Source organism: Larimichthys crocea, chromosome XXII, assembly GCF_000972845.2.
Source record: "Larimichthys crocea isolate SSNF chromosome XXII, L_crocea_2.0, whole genome shotgun sequence".
NCBI classification, from domain to species: Eukaryota; Metazoa; Chordata; class Actinopteri; family Sciaenidae; genus Larimichthys; species Larimichthys crocea.
Genome location: NC_040032.1, coordinates 13796390 through 13811992, shown reverse-complemented (window position 1 = coordinate 13811992; position 15603 = coordinate 13796390). Strand labels below are relative to the sequence as shown.

At 40.8% G+C, this 15603-nt stretch overlaps 2 protein-coding genes across 2 annotated transcripts; both read right to left on the bottom strand.

Annotated features, from left to right (window-relative positions):
* Positions 1–527: 527 nt before the first annotated feature.
* Positions 528–3285, bottom strand: c1qbp (complement component 1, q subcomponent binding protein). Its single transcript, XM_010743124.3, has 6 exons — positions 2886–3285; positions 1930–2080; positions 1748–1838; positions 1569–1664; positions 1336–1461; positions 528–1246 (listed from the first exon to the last, which is right to left on the bottom strand). Exons 1-6 carry the CDS (start codon positions 3136–3138, stop codon positions 1097–1099), a joined length of 867 nt encoding a protein of 288 aa, XP_010741426.2. The 5' UTR covers positions 3139–3285; the 3' UTR covers positions 528–1096.
* Positions 3286–5059: 1774 nt separating this feature from the next.
* Positions 5060–12498, bottom strand: dhx33 (DEAH (Asp-Glu-Ala-His) box polypeptide 33). The gene is made up of 12 exons (XM_010743125.3): positions 12035–12498; positions 10723–10883; positions 10419–10646; positions 10052–10222; positions 9751–9936; positions 9437–9548; positions 8754–8913; positions 8521–8609; positions 8305–8432; positions 8026–8229; positions 7846–7932; positions 5060–6788 (listed from the first exon to the last, which is right to left on the bottom strand). Exons 1-12 carry the CDS (start codon positions 12243–12245, stop codon positions 6480–6482), a joined length of 2046 nt encoding a protein of 681 aa, XP_010741427.1. The 5' UTR covers positions 12246–12498; the 3' UTR covers positions 5060–6479.
* Positions 12499–15603: the final 3105 nt, after the last annotated feature.

Genomic DNA, 15603 nt, shown 5'->3' with positions numbered 1-15603 from the left:
AATGTGTTGATGTATAACCTACGGTTGGACTTCTCTGGAACAATGACATCATTTTCTTGTTTTCTGGGAGTGATTTATAGTTTCCAAAATGTAACCAGGTTTCATTTTGATGCCATGTTCCATGTATGCATGATTTCATATTTGAGACTAGTTCACTGAGTGCCATAGAAAATATGACTATTTATTCAAAAACACACACCTGAGTTAGAAAAAAAAAGAAGATTGCTCAAACCAGTGTAATGAAGCTGCCCTTTGGTACAAAAAAGAAAAGTTTTAAAGTTTTACTTTTACCCCAAATGAACAGAAAAATATTAAATGAAGGTAAACAAGATCAAATGTGAAACTTCCACAGACTCCTATATTATGCTTACCCAAAAGGAAATATTCAGCATTCATTTTTTTAAAACTTTAGTTCATTAAAGGTTTACTTTAGCTCACTTCAAAACCCAGAAGTTAAAACTGTAAGTCCCAAATTAGGCTATGCTGCTGATTTAACTTGGCATCCAAAAGAAACAAACATAAAATCATCCATTAATATCAAACTGGTTTATTAGACACCGATCGTCCGTTCTGTGAAGACACATTCAGACTTCATATGACGGTCTGACAGAGTCGAATCAATACTGGTCAACATGAACTCCTTCGCCATTCGCTCAAAGCAGGATGGGTCAACTTGTAAAATCAGAAGCTGTCACATCGAAGTTTGACTTGACACAAATTGTCTTTTTGTTGGCTTTAGGACAGAGTTGGACATTCACAAATATTGACTGGACCACATGAAACCACCTGCAGTAAAGACTAAAATTGAGTCTCAGGTTTCTGCACATTGTCATGACCTGCATTATTTATGGTCTTCATATATTTAATTTAAACTGCCTCCTTTAACTTACAGAAAAAAAATAAACTCACATCTTAACAAAGAGAACAAGTATTAACGTGACAACTTCTCACAACCAGGCTCACTGTCACAGACACTAAAGCAAGTCATCGTCAGTCTCTGTTGATCAATCAGTGCTGCAACATTTGCTTTAGTCTTACTGTATCATCTCACCTCCAACTGCCATTCTCTGTGTTTAATTCTGACTATAGCTAACATTTAGTTACATTTGACAAAGCCTTGGAGGTCTTCAAGGAACTTGATGTACTCTTGATGCTCGACAGCGGTGCTCAGCTCCATCAGCTCGTCAGCAAAGGTGTTGTCAACCCCTCGGTCAGCCAGGAAGTCCATCAGGTGGTCATACAGGGCCTGAAAAACAACACAGCAACGTTAGGCGTCTTCACCAGCTTCATTACCTACAGGCGTATTAAGTTATCTCCTGTTTACTAAAATCTTACCCAGTCCAGAGAGTCTGTGTTGAGGGTATAGCTGGTCTCCTTCCAGTCAGTGTCTCCCTCAGGCTGGAAACTGACCTCGCGGATGGCAAAGATGTCGCTCTCCTCTTCTCCCTCACCATGGCTCATCTGGAAAAAGCAAAATTTACGAGTTACTAACTTATTAGAGAAATGTCAGAGATGCTGCTGCGGTCAATATAAAACACCTGACATATTCCATGCAGTCCTATGCTTACCTCGTCTTCAGGGAAATGGCAGTCAAACACAAGGGAATGTTTGGAAGCCTGCTTCGTTACTTCAACAACGAAGTTGGGCGTTGACACAATTTCGGGCTGTAACAAAAAACAGAATTATAATCACAGTAATGTTCATATCTTGACGTAAACGGCTTTAACCATCAGGTTTCTTTTCTCACCTCTTCTTCTGCTGACTTCTGCTGTCCTTGTTCGATTTCTTCCTCAAAGTTAGGAGGGATGCTGTTGTTGACGTTGAATGTGACAGTGATTCTATATAAAAAAAAAAAGATGGATAAAGAGCTCGTTAGTGCGTCCAAACAGCAACGAGGATTAGATAAACAACCAACTGCGACAGCCTTACTTTTCTCCGCCGAGACTCCTCGTGAGTTTAGCCTCCGTGCCGTTCATCTCCAGCTCCCATCCTCCGGACATCTTAGGAAGGGCTTTGCCTTTCTGGATCTTCCTCTCCTCTTTGATTTCATCAGACAGGAAATCGCCAAACGCTTTGTCACCTGAGAAAAAGTATTATAATAATAGGCCTTATAATCTTGAAATATCTTGTGTAGGGATTCTTCATCCTGCTTACTGGACTCTTTGTAGGGTGCTTTAAATACTCTAAATCTGCAGCTGGCATCCGAACAACAAGGCTGCATCAACAGGTTCCTGCACTTCCTCCCCTCTCTGCCACAAAACTTATGTTGTTTCAACTTTAAACTTATCTACCTCATGCCTTTTTGTGTGTGTGTGTGTGTGTGTGTGTGAATAAATAAATAAATAACTATATATAATATATAAAAATATAAGTGGATTTGGATTAAAAAAAGTAACATATCCATAACACCAGCACATGCTGCTACTAAACTTTTGCTTTATTACATTAATTAATCAATATAATAAGCACAAGATGATAATTCACTAAGTTGGATCAATATTAAAGACTGTTACTGTATAATTGCTATTATTAATATAAATATCAAAGATGCTGGATAAGGCTCTTTAAAACAATGTGTGGTCAACACACACCTAAAAACATGAACTTCTTAAAATAACTAGAACATGTGACGTGTTTAAAGTTGTTGGTTTTGTTACTTTCTTTATTTTTTTTTTACTTTTTCTGCTGCTGACAACTGCAGACATGTTTCAAGGTGAATGCTAACAGCTAACACAGAGGATGCTGATACATATATATGTAAATAAATATACACACATATATATGTGTAAATAAATGTTGTATTTAAGTGGCTTCATAAATGAGATAAAAGTTGTGTTAATTGAGCATTTTAACGTTTCTATCTCTAACTCTACATCCAGTGTTACCTTCTGTGTGCAGGCCTCCACATCCACACGACACCGAGGGGCTGAACGCTTTCGAGGTGAACAGTTTCGGCCTGTATCCCGACGAGGCTCCGTTGTTATTCAGCATCCAGAGGGACCGGGTGAAGGGCCGAGTTGTCGCCGAGCTCGGAGGGCACATCGTGGGGCAGAGGCGCGGCAGAGCTCGGGCTGTGGTGGAGGTGGCGGAAGAAAGGCGAACGGCGGATCCGACCGCACGGACTACCGACTTCAGCATGACTGTGGAGGGATATAAAGACGTGTAACGACACGGTGAATGAGTGTGACAGCTCTCAAGTGCCGGTTAGCTCCCGGTTACCGACAGAAAACACGTGTGGAAGGACACATTGACCTCTCACAACTATGACCTCTGAACCGGAGGTAGTACTTTGAAAGCGAAATATATAAAAACAAAAACAGTTTTAAATCTTTTAAAAAATCAGAAATGGGATACCAACTATAAAACGTGAAAAAATATCTAATAAAATCCAATAAATTAAATTATATTTAAAATAAAATGATGGTTATGATATGCCACGAGTTGCCCAACAGCGCCCCCCGTGGCCGTTTAATGAACTGGCGGGTTAGAGGTCTGACGCTTCAAAACAATAAATGACATTTATCCTTGCGGTGAATTTTTAAGACTTATATTTAATTTGCACTGTAATGAATGTGCTTTTTTTATAAAACAGAAGTTAGAAACACTTGAACATTTAATGTTCTCTTGCAAGCTATCTGATTTGTTTAAAAAATTGGTTAACCTATAATAATAATAATATAGATGATGTGCCACCCCTGACTTACAATAATGTAAGATTTGGTTTCATAATGGAGGACAGAAAACTAGAATAGAAACATAAATAATTTGGTTATACTCGCCACATACTTTCTACACAAATGTAAATTCTCAAAAAATACCCCAAGTTTCAACATTTTTCTAAAAGAACTGCACCTTTACTTTGATTCTTTAAAACTTGTGAAATCATAGAATGTATGACAGTTTATCAACTTTTTTTTTTTGGATTGATGCCCTATAAGATTTTTTTTTCTTTCTTTCCATTGTTTTACTTTATATTGTTGTTCTGTTTATACTCTATTATGCTACTATGCTCAGTTCTGAAAGCAAAAACTTTAGTAATTGTATTTGAATATGCTTGATTGTATTGTATTTTGCAATAAAGTTAAAGTTCTCTACTGATTTATACTCTCTATGCTCCACAAGTCCTGCCTCTCTATGACAGACAGTGAATGCAGCACCTGTCCATGAGAGACTAGAGGACACCCACATCTGAAGTGACAGAGCTTCCACACCCACAAGACCTGCTGCACCATCAAATCCCAAAAAAAAAAAACACACGGCACTTAAAATCAGCTCCAGGCTCCAGCGGACAGGAGCGTCACATCCCCAGGGGTTGCAACCATTGCATCATTCCAAGTAAAGCTTGTTTTAATGTAACGAGTTGAGTCAGTTGCATCATTTTAGACACAAAGCTCTGCTGCCAGAAGATGGAGCTGTTTTCAAACAACTAACCCAGGACTCATTTTTTTAAAGTTGTTTTAAAGCCACCAGGTGTTACTTCATGCGTTTCTGTATATTCCAGGTTTGTTTTACTTCCTCTCCTGAGTGCAACCGAGCATCACCTGGTACATGTTACTTCAAATGTAAGCTGTCTTTGTCCTAAATGTCACAAATCTGTGAAATATACCTATTATATTATATATATTTAGTAGTACCTTTAGTATACCTGTATTTTTAGATCTGAAACTCTTGTTTCTTGTTAAATTGTTTTTGTCTGTACATATTTTGCCCGTTTGTACTTTGTGTTGTAATGTGTCAGTACTTTAATGTAGTCCTGTCTGCATTATGTTTAATGTAGCACTGTGCACTGTCTATATGGTTGAAATGACAACGAAACCCACATGACTTGACATAAATGTCGTCATAAGCTGACGAAACCTTAAAAATACATCCTAGCACTTAAGTAAAATTTCTGTTGATCATAATTCAGAATCTAAATCAGACTAAATAACATTATAAGACTCCCTGACTTTCATTTTGAAATCTTTCATGCCTAATATGGAGCGGCTCTTTCACAGACAGATCTGTGGGAGAAAAAAAAAAACCTCTGTGCCTCTGAGTATTTACTCTGCAGACGTACTCTGTGGAACAGTGACTGTGTTTTTATTAGAAATTCTACCAATAGTGGTTTAACAAATCATATTAAATATACTCTTAATAAACTCCTCAAAAGGCGTGCATTCGATCTTACAAACTTCATAACATGCAGATCTTAAATGGCCTACTTTTCTTTTGTGACTGAAAATAAATCATCTGTGAGAGATCCAAACACTGACCACACGGCGTCTTTGTAACATAGTCTGATGACTCTCCACAGAAACCCCAGATGCATTTGGTATTTTTAAAAGTTAGAAATCGTCCGTGTGATTTATTCAGGTTACAGAGTATATTGTACAATCCTGAGTCCAGTGTAGAAAAAGAGACAAGAGGAGCATCCATCATATTCCTCAACATGGTGATGACTCTACAAAGTATGAAAGACCTGAGCGATCAGATCATTGACTAGAAACTCCATGCATTGCATACATTTGTCGTCAGCATACATCTGTGGTTAGTCTGTGCAGAGGCTGAGTAACATACAACAGAAAAAGGGTAGAACCCGGAGAATAAGGCATGCTACTTCTCCTCGTGTGCGTCTTATTTGGGGGGGAACTGCTGATACAATCATCGACTGTAAAAAAGGCATGCACGAGATAACATGAGCGCTGCATGTAGCGTAACTATCAAAGTGAAATCAGAACCTCGTATTTTAAACCCCCCAAACTCGAGCGCGGATTTTTCTTGTACCGGTAATTTCATAATCTCATAGATCAAGACAAACTGTCTTTGCATATATGAAACCCTTTAAGAACACTTTGTATAAACTACACGAGACTGCCTCGCTTAGCTTGTGACAAGCTAACAACTCAGAGGTATTTTATTACATTTATTGTGTTTTCTTTTCTTTCTTTTTTTTAAGATCAGTTTCCCCTGTGCTGCTGTGTCAAGTTAAATTGGGTGGCATAATATTTGGTGAAAACACATGTAGAGTAGCATTCTACCTAATCTGATTAGATTAAACATGTCATCGACGGATAGGAGCTGTGCTCCTGTGAGGTTATCTGCGTTGTTAAAATGCATGCACGTGTTGAAAGAACTGAAGTGTTACACCTCAAAAAGACTCTTTTTTTTTTTTTAAGGTGAGAAATCGGTGGCTAAATGGCTGAGATGAAATACTACCAGGCAGAAGAAACGCAGTTTATAAAATCTGAACGACAGTCTTACAGGAAGTCAGAGTCGTGAGGCCTCATGATGCAGATTTCTGCTGCAGTGACACGTGCCAAATGCAACTGGGAGGTAGTGATCCAGAGAAAGTTTACCACGCGGAACGAAAGTTCTGTTCTGATTTCACAAGTGTCTGTATCCAAATTCAGCTTTGTGAAGAGAACACACGTTCCAGTTTTACTGTCGCTGTGTGATTTGAGGCAGAGGTTTTCCTTCAGTTCAGGTTTCTCCGTTGGTTAGCTCTTGGTTGGTCGGAGTTTGCGGCCGAAGTACTCCGGCGCCGCGTCCAGCAGCCAGTCGGCGTCCACCAAACACAGGTCCCTCATGTAGCAGCGGGAGGTGTGCAGCAGCTCGTTGAAGACGACGTACGCTGGCTTGGCCTGGAAAAGGACGGAGGACGGGTGGATGGCCACAGGCTGGTGGGTATCCAGAGCTAAGTAGCTGCCGTCAGGTTGTAGCTCTGCTGCGTTGACGAACATCCCGTGGGCGAGGCAGCGGCGGACGTTCCCCGTTTCCGCCCCGCATGACTCCAGCTTCAGATTCAGCTGGTTAAAAACGACAAGAACAAAATGGTGATTAACTGGTAAACTGGTTTGTATACGGTCAAATGAGCTGCGGTCACTACTCCACAATGAGAACTGCTATTCCACCTACTATTGTTGGCATGGGAACACTTGATAATTTGACACTGTTGGCGGTTTTATTGAGCAAATAATCGAGTAAACAGGCTGTGGTCTAAACCTTGAAGTCTACAGGCCTCAGAAAACAAGCAGTCAGAGTTTACTGAGTGGGCCGTTTTGGTGAGTCGAGTCAGCATTGTACCCTGTAGCAGTTTTAAGATAAGTAATTACCCTGGAGAGCAGTCGGGTTAGCAGTAAGCCGTGACATGCAATGCAGAGTTTGTCAGAAAGTGAACACTGAAGTTCCTAAAGAGTCGAGCAGAGTTCATCAGCTTTGTTTACCAGCAGCTAAGGCCTAAACATTTTCAGACTCACAATGAACACTTTGTTTTTTGTTGTATTTTTTTAAATGATCAAAATCGATTAAACCGACCGTCTATTTTCATCCTACACATTCATCTTCCTCATCAAAACTGAGTTACAGCTAACCCTGCCTTGAGCAGACATGAGGAGGTCTGGTAAGATCACGTCTTTTTCCACAAATCCAGATTTTAAAAAACAACTTTTCAACTCGTACTCTTTGGCCACAACTGACAATGACTCAAGTAACATCTCAACGACATTCATAAGACTTCATACAACTTTTTTTAAAAACACACACAGTACGTAAGAACTGTAAACTCTGATGACTACGAATATCCCCAGTTGAAATCCAGCTGGGGAACTCTCGCTCCATCTTTTCCTCTCATCTCTCTCTCTCTTCACTTTCAGAGAGGAGGAGGAGTCTCCCCAGTGTTTGGAGGATGGCACAGGGTTTTCCAGATGCAGCAGTCAATTACACAACTTCAATTATTATACAGTAATAATGTGACATAATGACTATTCTACTTGAGTATGGAGAATCTTGTGCACATGTGCAGCTAACAGTTAATTATTGACTGATTTCAGGTGCTTTGCTTTCACTCAGTATTCAGACGTGTACCTTAAGGCAGATATCTCTGAGTTGCGCCTGGACTTCTTTCACCAGACCCATGTTCCTGCTGTTGACAAAGTTTTCCCGACACCACTCCTTCAACAGAAGACATATACAACGTTATAATGAGGCAGCTCAGCGACGTGATTTCATTTCTGGATTTTTCTTTTCTCGTCCAGCGTTTCTCACCTTGTTACCGCTGACTTTCTTGAACGCTCTGTAAATGTTGAGCAGTGTCATGTGGTCTCCTTCGCTGGAGCTGAACTTCTTGCGTGCGGCAAGCACCTCTTCCCTCCGGGCTGGAGGGTTGTACAGCACAGTGTCCACTGACAGCAGAGACACGATGCTTAGAATCTCCTCCGAACAGGAGTAGTCGGGGGACAACAGGATGGTCTGTGAGACGGAGCAAACAAGTGTTACACAAAACATGGGCTGCTTATCTATTTGTGTAATGCTAACACTTTGTACCTTGGCGTATCTGGGCTCCAGAGGGAAGCTTGCCATCTTTTTTCCCAGAGCAGTGAGGAAAACCTGCCCCTCCTTCTTCTCCACAGCTCCCAGCAGCTCCAAATGGTCCACAGCGGAACGAACGGCCTCTGGGATGAACAGAACAGGTTACTACGGCTTACCAACCATCGCCGGATGACCAGATTTACGAATAGCAATTCATCAATAGCATCTCACCTGGAGAAGGCTTGGACATGAAATCAAAATTCATCACATCTGGAATCCCCAGAGCCATGAGCTGCAGCATCACACCGGATAAGTTACACCTGCAGCACACACACACAGGAAGAGAAACAACAGAAGAAGAGGCTACTCAATCACACTGACCTAAATAAATCAACACACACGAGAGAGGGACTTTGTGCACATCAGCACATACTGCGCTTTATGATCTCTGAATTCTACAGTACCTCTGGATCTCAGGCACAGTCATAGGGATGAGGTTGTCAAATTCCTGCTCGGTGTAGAGACGATAGCAGGAGCCAGAGTCCTCCCTGCCGGCCCGGCCCGCCCGCTGCCACGCCTGGGCTTTGGAGACCCGCTGCACGGCCAGCACCTCCAGCCCGCTGTCTGAGAGTCACATACACCACTTACTGTCAGCCAACATTTACGTAGCTCAAATTTGTCATTAAAATATAATACTTGAGTAAATGTGTCTCGTTATCATGGAGAAAAAAAGAAATAACAGCCTGACTGTGATTTACAAAAAAGATGCTTGCCTCTTTTTCTGTGACTAATAAAAGGCACTAGTCATTATTAGGTGTTAAATAATTAATATTAAAAGGAACAGTGTGTGGGATTTAGTGGCATCTAGTGGCAGCTTGCAACCAATTGAATACAGCTTGCCTCAACCTCTCCTTCCAAGCATGTAGGGAGAAGAAACTACACAAAAAATGTAAAAGGCCCCATCTAGAGTCAGTTTGGCTTGTCTGTTCTTAGCAACAGGAAAAACATGGTTGTATATACACAAATGAAAATACACTTATGATTATTATACTTCATTTCTGACCTATTTGGTCAATAACTGCCCCTCAGTCTTACACGCTGGACCTTTAATATTGATTTGAGAATGTGTGTGATGACCGAATCTCACCAGGATTGAATCGTTTGGCCTTCACCATCCCTGTGTCTATGACGTATTTGATCCCGGAGATTGTAACTGATGTCTCTGCGATGTTGGTCGAGAGGATGACTTTCCTACATCCCTGGAAAAAACAGCATTCTGTGTGAGATACACAATATTATAAAAACAATCTGACTACAATGCTTTACAATGATATGAAAACTAGTAAAGCGGAAACAATGTCTTAAAAGAAACACAGCACAAATGAAGACAACGTGGCAGTTTTTTCACAAACACGTCGCTTTGAACTCGGTTTCTCTCGACACGTTTGCCGCTGCCTTTACCTTGGGAGCTGGCTGGAAGACCCTGAGCTGTTGTGTTGGGGGTAGCGACGCGTACAAAGGAATGACTACCATGGGACCACAGCCGTCAGGCAAATGCTTAGCGATGTCCCGGCACGTCCTCGCCAGTGCCTCGATCTCCTCCTGACCCGTCATGAAGACTAAGATGTCATGGGACGGAGGCGCCTCCTGCGCAGGAAACAAGAGAGCGTTCTGTTCCAGTGTCCAGAAGAATCACTGCGGTGCACAAGCGCAGGATAACAAATCATTTTCTCTCCACTTGAGGGCAAATATCAAAGTCTACCTGATGGATCTGGAAGACAGAGACGAGCGCAGCCTGCAGATAGTCTGACTGGGGCTGCTTGGTGTAGTAGATCTGAATGGGATGCTGCCTGCCCTCCAGGTAGAGCACAGGGGACTTGTTGAAGTACTCAGAGAACAAATCCACGTCCATGGTGGCTGACATCACTATGACCTGTGCAGGTTACGCAAAAGTAAGATGTTGCACTTTGGGTGTATATAAAGCATCAATGCTAATACAGATCAAGAGGCAGAAAAGGAGCTTATGGAAATGGCTTTTTAAATCTCACGAGCAGCGATTCAGTGAAGGGATTAGCCCGGTGTTTTCTGTGACAGTAAAATGTCTTATCGAGCCGCAGCCGTCCTCCTACCTTCAGGGGAATCTTATTAAGTTCCCTGCGTCTGCGCTGAGCAGTCTTAACCACGCCGAACAGCACATCGGTGTGCACGGTGCGCTCGTGAGCTTCATCCAGGACCACCACGGTGTATCGCAGAAGTAAAGGGTCTCCGATGGCCTCGCGCAGGAGCATGCCATCTGTCATGAACTTCAGCTTCGTCTCAGGCGAGGTGACATCCTCAAAGCGCACCGTGTAACCGACCTGGAAACAGCCCAGTAAGAGTCAAACTCCATCACAGAAACATATGTACACATGTAAGCTTGTCTATTGTGCATACCAGTTTGCCAAGCTGGGTCCTCTTCTCCTCTGCCACCCTCCCTGCAAGTGAGATTGCAGCAACCCGACGGGGCTGAGTGATGGCGACGATGCCCTGTCGTCCGATGCCGGCCTCGTACAGATACTGGGGGATCTGAGTGGTCTTCCCAGAGCCAGTCTCCCCTGACGCATGAGAGGGAAGAAATAATTCAGGAGCTTCACTAGAAACCTGTAGAGCAGTGCACCAACTCGCGTACACTGAGAGAATTTGGATGGCTGCAGAAAGTACAATTAAGGCAGCTCTGGTCAGAGAACTGGAGGGAATGTTTAACCCAAAAATACCTTTCCAGTTAAAAACGTTCATCTTAGTAAAAGTTGCTAAAACACTTTCAGGACACTTCAACATAAACTTATCGTAGAACTCTGTATCTTTACTGAGAAAACGTAGTCAGACAGAGTGCACGCAGTCTGTAGGATGATAAACACAAAGTATTTATCAGTAACTATGATCGGCTGTATCATTTAAGTTTAGATAACATAAAGAATTATCTCCCAATAAGCACATTTTGTTACCATGCCTCCCTGCAGAGTTATTTGTTGCATCTATTCTTTAAAACTAATGACGAAAAAGGAAAATCTGTAGAGTAAGGAGTCACATTTATGAGCAACACACTCACTTATTTAGTTAATATATTGCACATATAAGGCTCTGTGTATTTCAGGCTGTAACATAATACTCCTGTTATCAGTGCAAGGTCAGGAATAGTCGTCTGGAACATCCTGCTCCACTAAAAAAAATCCACAAGGTAGAAAAACAGGATGTGACTATGAGAAAAAAAAACAGCTTTATTAGAAATAAGATATTTAATACACCTCTATGAGCACACATCTGTACTTTAAAATGTATATGTAAAGAATGTTATTTGTTTGTTTGTTTACTGTCTCTATCATTAAGAATATGCCTGGTCATCTGCCCAAATTATTGTTTTGCTGCTATATTATTACTTTCTCCTTCTATATAATAGATTAGATAGCAGAATAAATGTTGGTGCACATTTTTTAAGTATTATTTTGCATCCCTGCAATGTTATTTGTCATTTTGTCGTATGTATTCTTTAAAACTAATTAAAAATATTAAGTTGTAGGGTAGAAATGAGCTTTTCTGTGACACTATTTGTCACTTTAGTTCAATATTTATGTATTTCAGGCTATAAGACTCACTGAAATATGAATTAGGACGGTCAGAAGCAGACCATTTAAACTTGTGGAGTGATGATATTCATATTTCGGTGGATTTTCCCTTTAACTCAGAGGCTGAGCGTCAGCAGACTCACCTATGAGGATGGCGTTGTGCAGCTGCCTCAGCTGGTTCAGCAGCTGCGGCTTGGCCTGGTAGATGGGGAGCTGCTTCCTCTGGACGTCTATCGCGGTGCTGACATTCCCCTTTCTCGGCAGCAGCATTCCAGGCTTGTTCTTATCGAGGCGGAAGAAGACGGAGCCCGGCTTGAATTTCTTAGCCGGAGGAGGGTCGGGGTCGTGGGGCATGGTCCGGAAAACAAACAGGAGTTCCTCCGAGAGCGAAAAGCGGCGTCGGCTCTTTAGTTTGATTTTTTTAATTTTTTTATTTAATGACACAAAAAAGAAACAAAGAAAAAGTTAGTTTCATGCTCGCGCACTGAAGACGAGCAAGCGCGAGCGTCACTGCGGATGTTTTGCTGCCTCTGCACGAGCGTGCCCACGTGGTAAGACAGCGGCGCAGACGTTTGGCGTCATAAGTGGGTGTCAGCTTAACCCTGAGTGCGGACTGTCAAAAAATAAATAATAGAAAATAAATCAATAAATAATCAAGAAATCACTCCAAATAGCAAAAAAGAAAAAAATGTTGAAAAAAAATAAAAAATAAAAAACTTAAAAACACAAAATAAAAATAGCAAAGAAAAAAAGAGAGAAAATATTTAAAAATAAAAATAATAGTAAAAACAAATTTCAAAAAATAAATAAAAATAAAAAGAGAAAAGAAATTTAAAATAACAAAAAATAAAACCAAATGAAAAAAATACAAAAGAAAAAGAAAACAGTTAAAAAAATAAAACATAAAAAAATAAATGAAAATACAAAAGAATTTAAAAACAAATATTAATAGCAAACTAATAAATAATAAAAATACAAAGAAAGTTTGTTTGTGGTGACTTTTTTATTTTTTTATATTTTTTATTTTATCTTTTTCTGCCGCTGTAACAGTGAATTCCCCGTTTGTGGATAAATAGAGTATAATATAATCTAATCTAATCTAATCTAATATCTAAGGGAGGGTAACAGGAGGTCTCGCCCTAAGAGCAGACTAAAAAGGGCAGGGAAAGTCACCTGGGCCTTTCTTCCCGCACTGACACACCTGGCAGGTGTTTTGGAGCTGAATTAGTAGGCTCCATTTTTTTAAATGATTGAAAGCATGAATTATTATTTATCTCATTATTTGTTGTATATATTGTTTGTAGATTTTCCATGTTGGTAAGAAACTAGATCTGGGAAGGATTGTTTAAATACGTCAGCCAAAAAAAGGTTTGCTCAAGCAGCACAAAAATCTTTTAAATGGGAAGAACTTTTTGCCAGACTTAAAAAGCTATTTCATAAGTTTGGTACCGCTAAATTTTATAGAAAATGAACCACTTGCAAGTTATAAATCTAGGTGTGGTGATAGATAAAAAAAATAAATTGCAATTGTCCTTGTAGATCAATGCCTTTACCCACCGCAGGAAGGTGGTCATAGTGATGGAGTGACTTTGACACTGCGGCCGTACGATTGTATCTTGGAGGATCGTCATCTGATGCACACAAAAGCAATTTTCCACACAATCCTGGAAAAGCATCTGTAAAATGATCGAATTTAGCCAACAATAAAAAGTCCGAGGACTTATGATTAAATTATTTATCCATTCATGTGTGCGGGGAGCCAACAACAGGGAGCGAGCTGACTCAGCCGCTCGGGACAGGTAGGCTCTCAAATGGCACAAATTGATGGAAGCTGATCACATATAGTCTTTCATATTACAACCATTTCCTGTGGGTCCCATTTATGATTAACTGTCCCAGTTTTAGGGGAGGGAATGTGCTGCAGGAAGCTGCACAAACCAAACCTTCAAAGAAAACACCGGGCTTTGGAAGCCACTTAGCGAAGTGGCCAAGCTGTGTGTAAAGACAGCAATGGCGACTTCAAGCAATGCACAAGGACTTTTCCCCAGAAGCTTCCCCAGAAATGACTTTCACGATCGAAATTTGATTTATTCAGTCTGCTAACATTTGGAAAGTTTAGAAAAGACCAAACAATTAAATCATTTACGCATTAAGTCAGCGAGGGCGGGCACCACAGAGCATGTATTCTTTATTTCTTTGTGACCTCCCCAACGCTGTACCCAGTTCTCTTATCAACCCTGGCACAAACGACACTTTGGGTAAGAGTGTGACAGCTATTAGTCTCATATTAGCTCCTGTCTTTTGGTTTTATTGAATATTCACACTTGTGGCCAGCTGACAGCACGTGCTAAAATCTATAGCATTAACCATACCCGTTCCATTAAACCAGTCAGCGTTTATTTAATTAACCTACCTAATAAAATTAATAGCTGTACGCACTTACCAAGAAGGGTGTGTCTGAATATTTCCTTTTAATTATGACAGTGGATGCATACATAAGCTGAAATACACATCACAGTGTGTGTTCTGTCACTCTGATTGTTTTGTTTGGGATTTTAAATCCTCCAAATTTTTGCGTGAACTGTGTTGCTCATCTTTGATGCAGCCACCAGAGGGCAACGTGGCGAGTTGACTACACAATCAGACAGACTAGAAATCAGCCTCTGGCAGAGAGCCAGCTGCAAAATGTATGTTTCATGTGGTCCATTTGCTGATTGTGGATGGTTTATTTTCTGATTATGACAGCCTTTTAATGCTGGATTCATCCTATCTGGCTGGTATAGTCGACCCGAGGAGACAACAGAAAACTGTAAAATGAGGACAGGTTTGATCATATGTCACTGCAGCATTCCCCTAAAATCAATACACCTACACCTCAGCCTTACTGCTAATCATATACATCAAGATACTTCAACATAATAACATGAGATAGCTAGTAAGACACTAGACCAACAACTAAAAGGCCTTTAGGGAACTATTTACACCTGGAAAACTAGCACATTATTCAAGGTATACTAACAAAGGTAAGAGAATCCACACAGAGGTGGGACTATTTCTATATTCCAAAGTGAAGTAAGAAATATTAAAGTCTTAAGAATGAGCTGTGCTGTAAATTGGTGGCTCAGATAAGAAGTCTAATATTCAGGCTCTTGATGCTCTTGAAAAAAAAAAAAAGATGTGACAGGGAAATGACGTTCTCGTGTTCCGTTTAATTAACAGAAATTAGACAGAGCCTTTTATTATCATGCTTTCTTGCCCCCGGGTCAGCATGTTAACAGTTTCTGATTTTACGCAACAGCGTTTACACCCGGGCCAGGGGGAAGAATTGTCCTCATATATCAATCAATATGAAATTTTGCCTCTGTAATCATCCAGGCAGTGCATATGTGTTGTGCAACCATGGCGCCTTTTAAAGCGTCATTTGGATTTTGACTGACTTGATTGAAAGGATGGAATTTAAGGAAACAGTTCAGGCACCAACATGTTTGTGATACTGACTGGCTACTTAGAAATTCGCAGGAAATCCATGTAACGGTAAGGTGGGTGGACTTTCTGATGGTTCAAGTCAGAGCAGTGAATCTATTTTGTTTTGCTCACAGACAACAACAGGCTGAAGAAACCTGTTGGGTCATGGGACTGAATGTGTCACATACCTTGGTGGGGGGTACCACCGCCAACCTGAACTTCAAGTTCAGCTTGTCTGGAAGCTCTG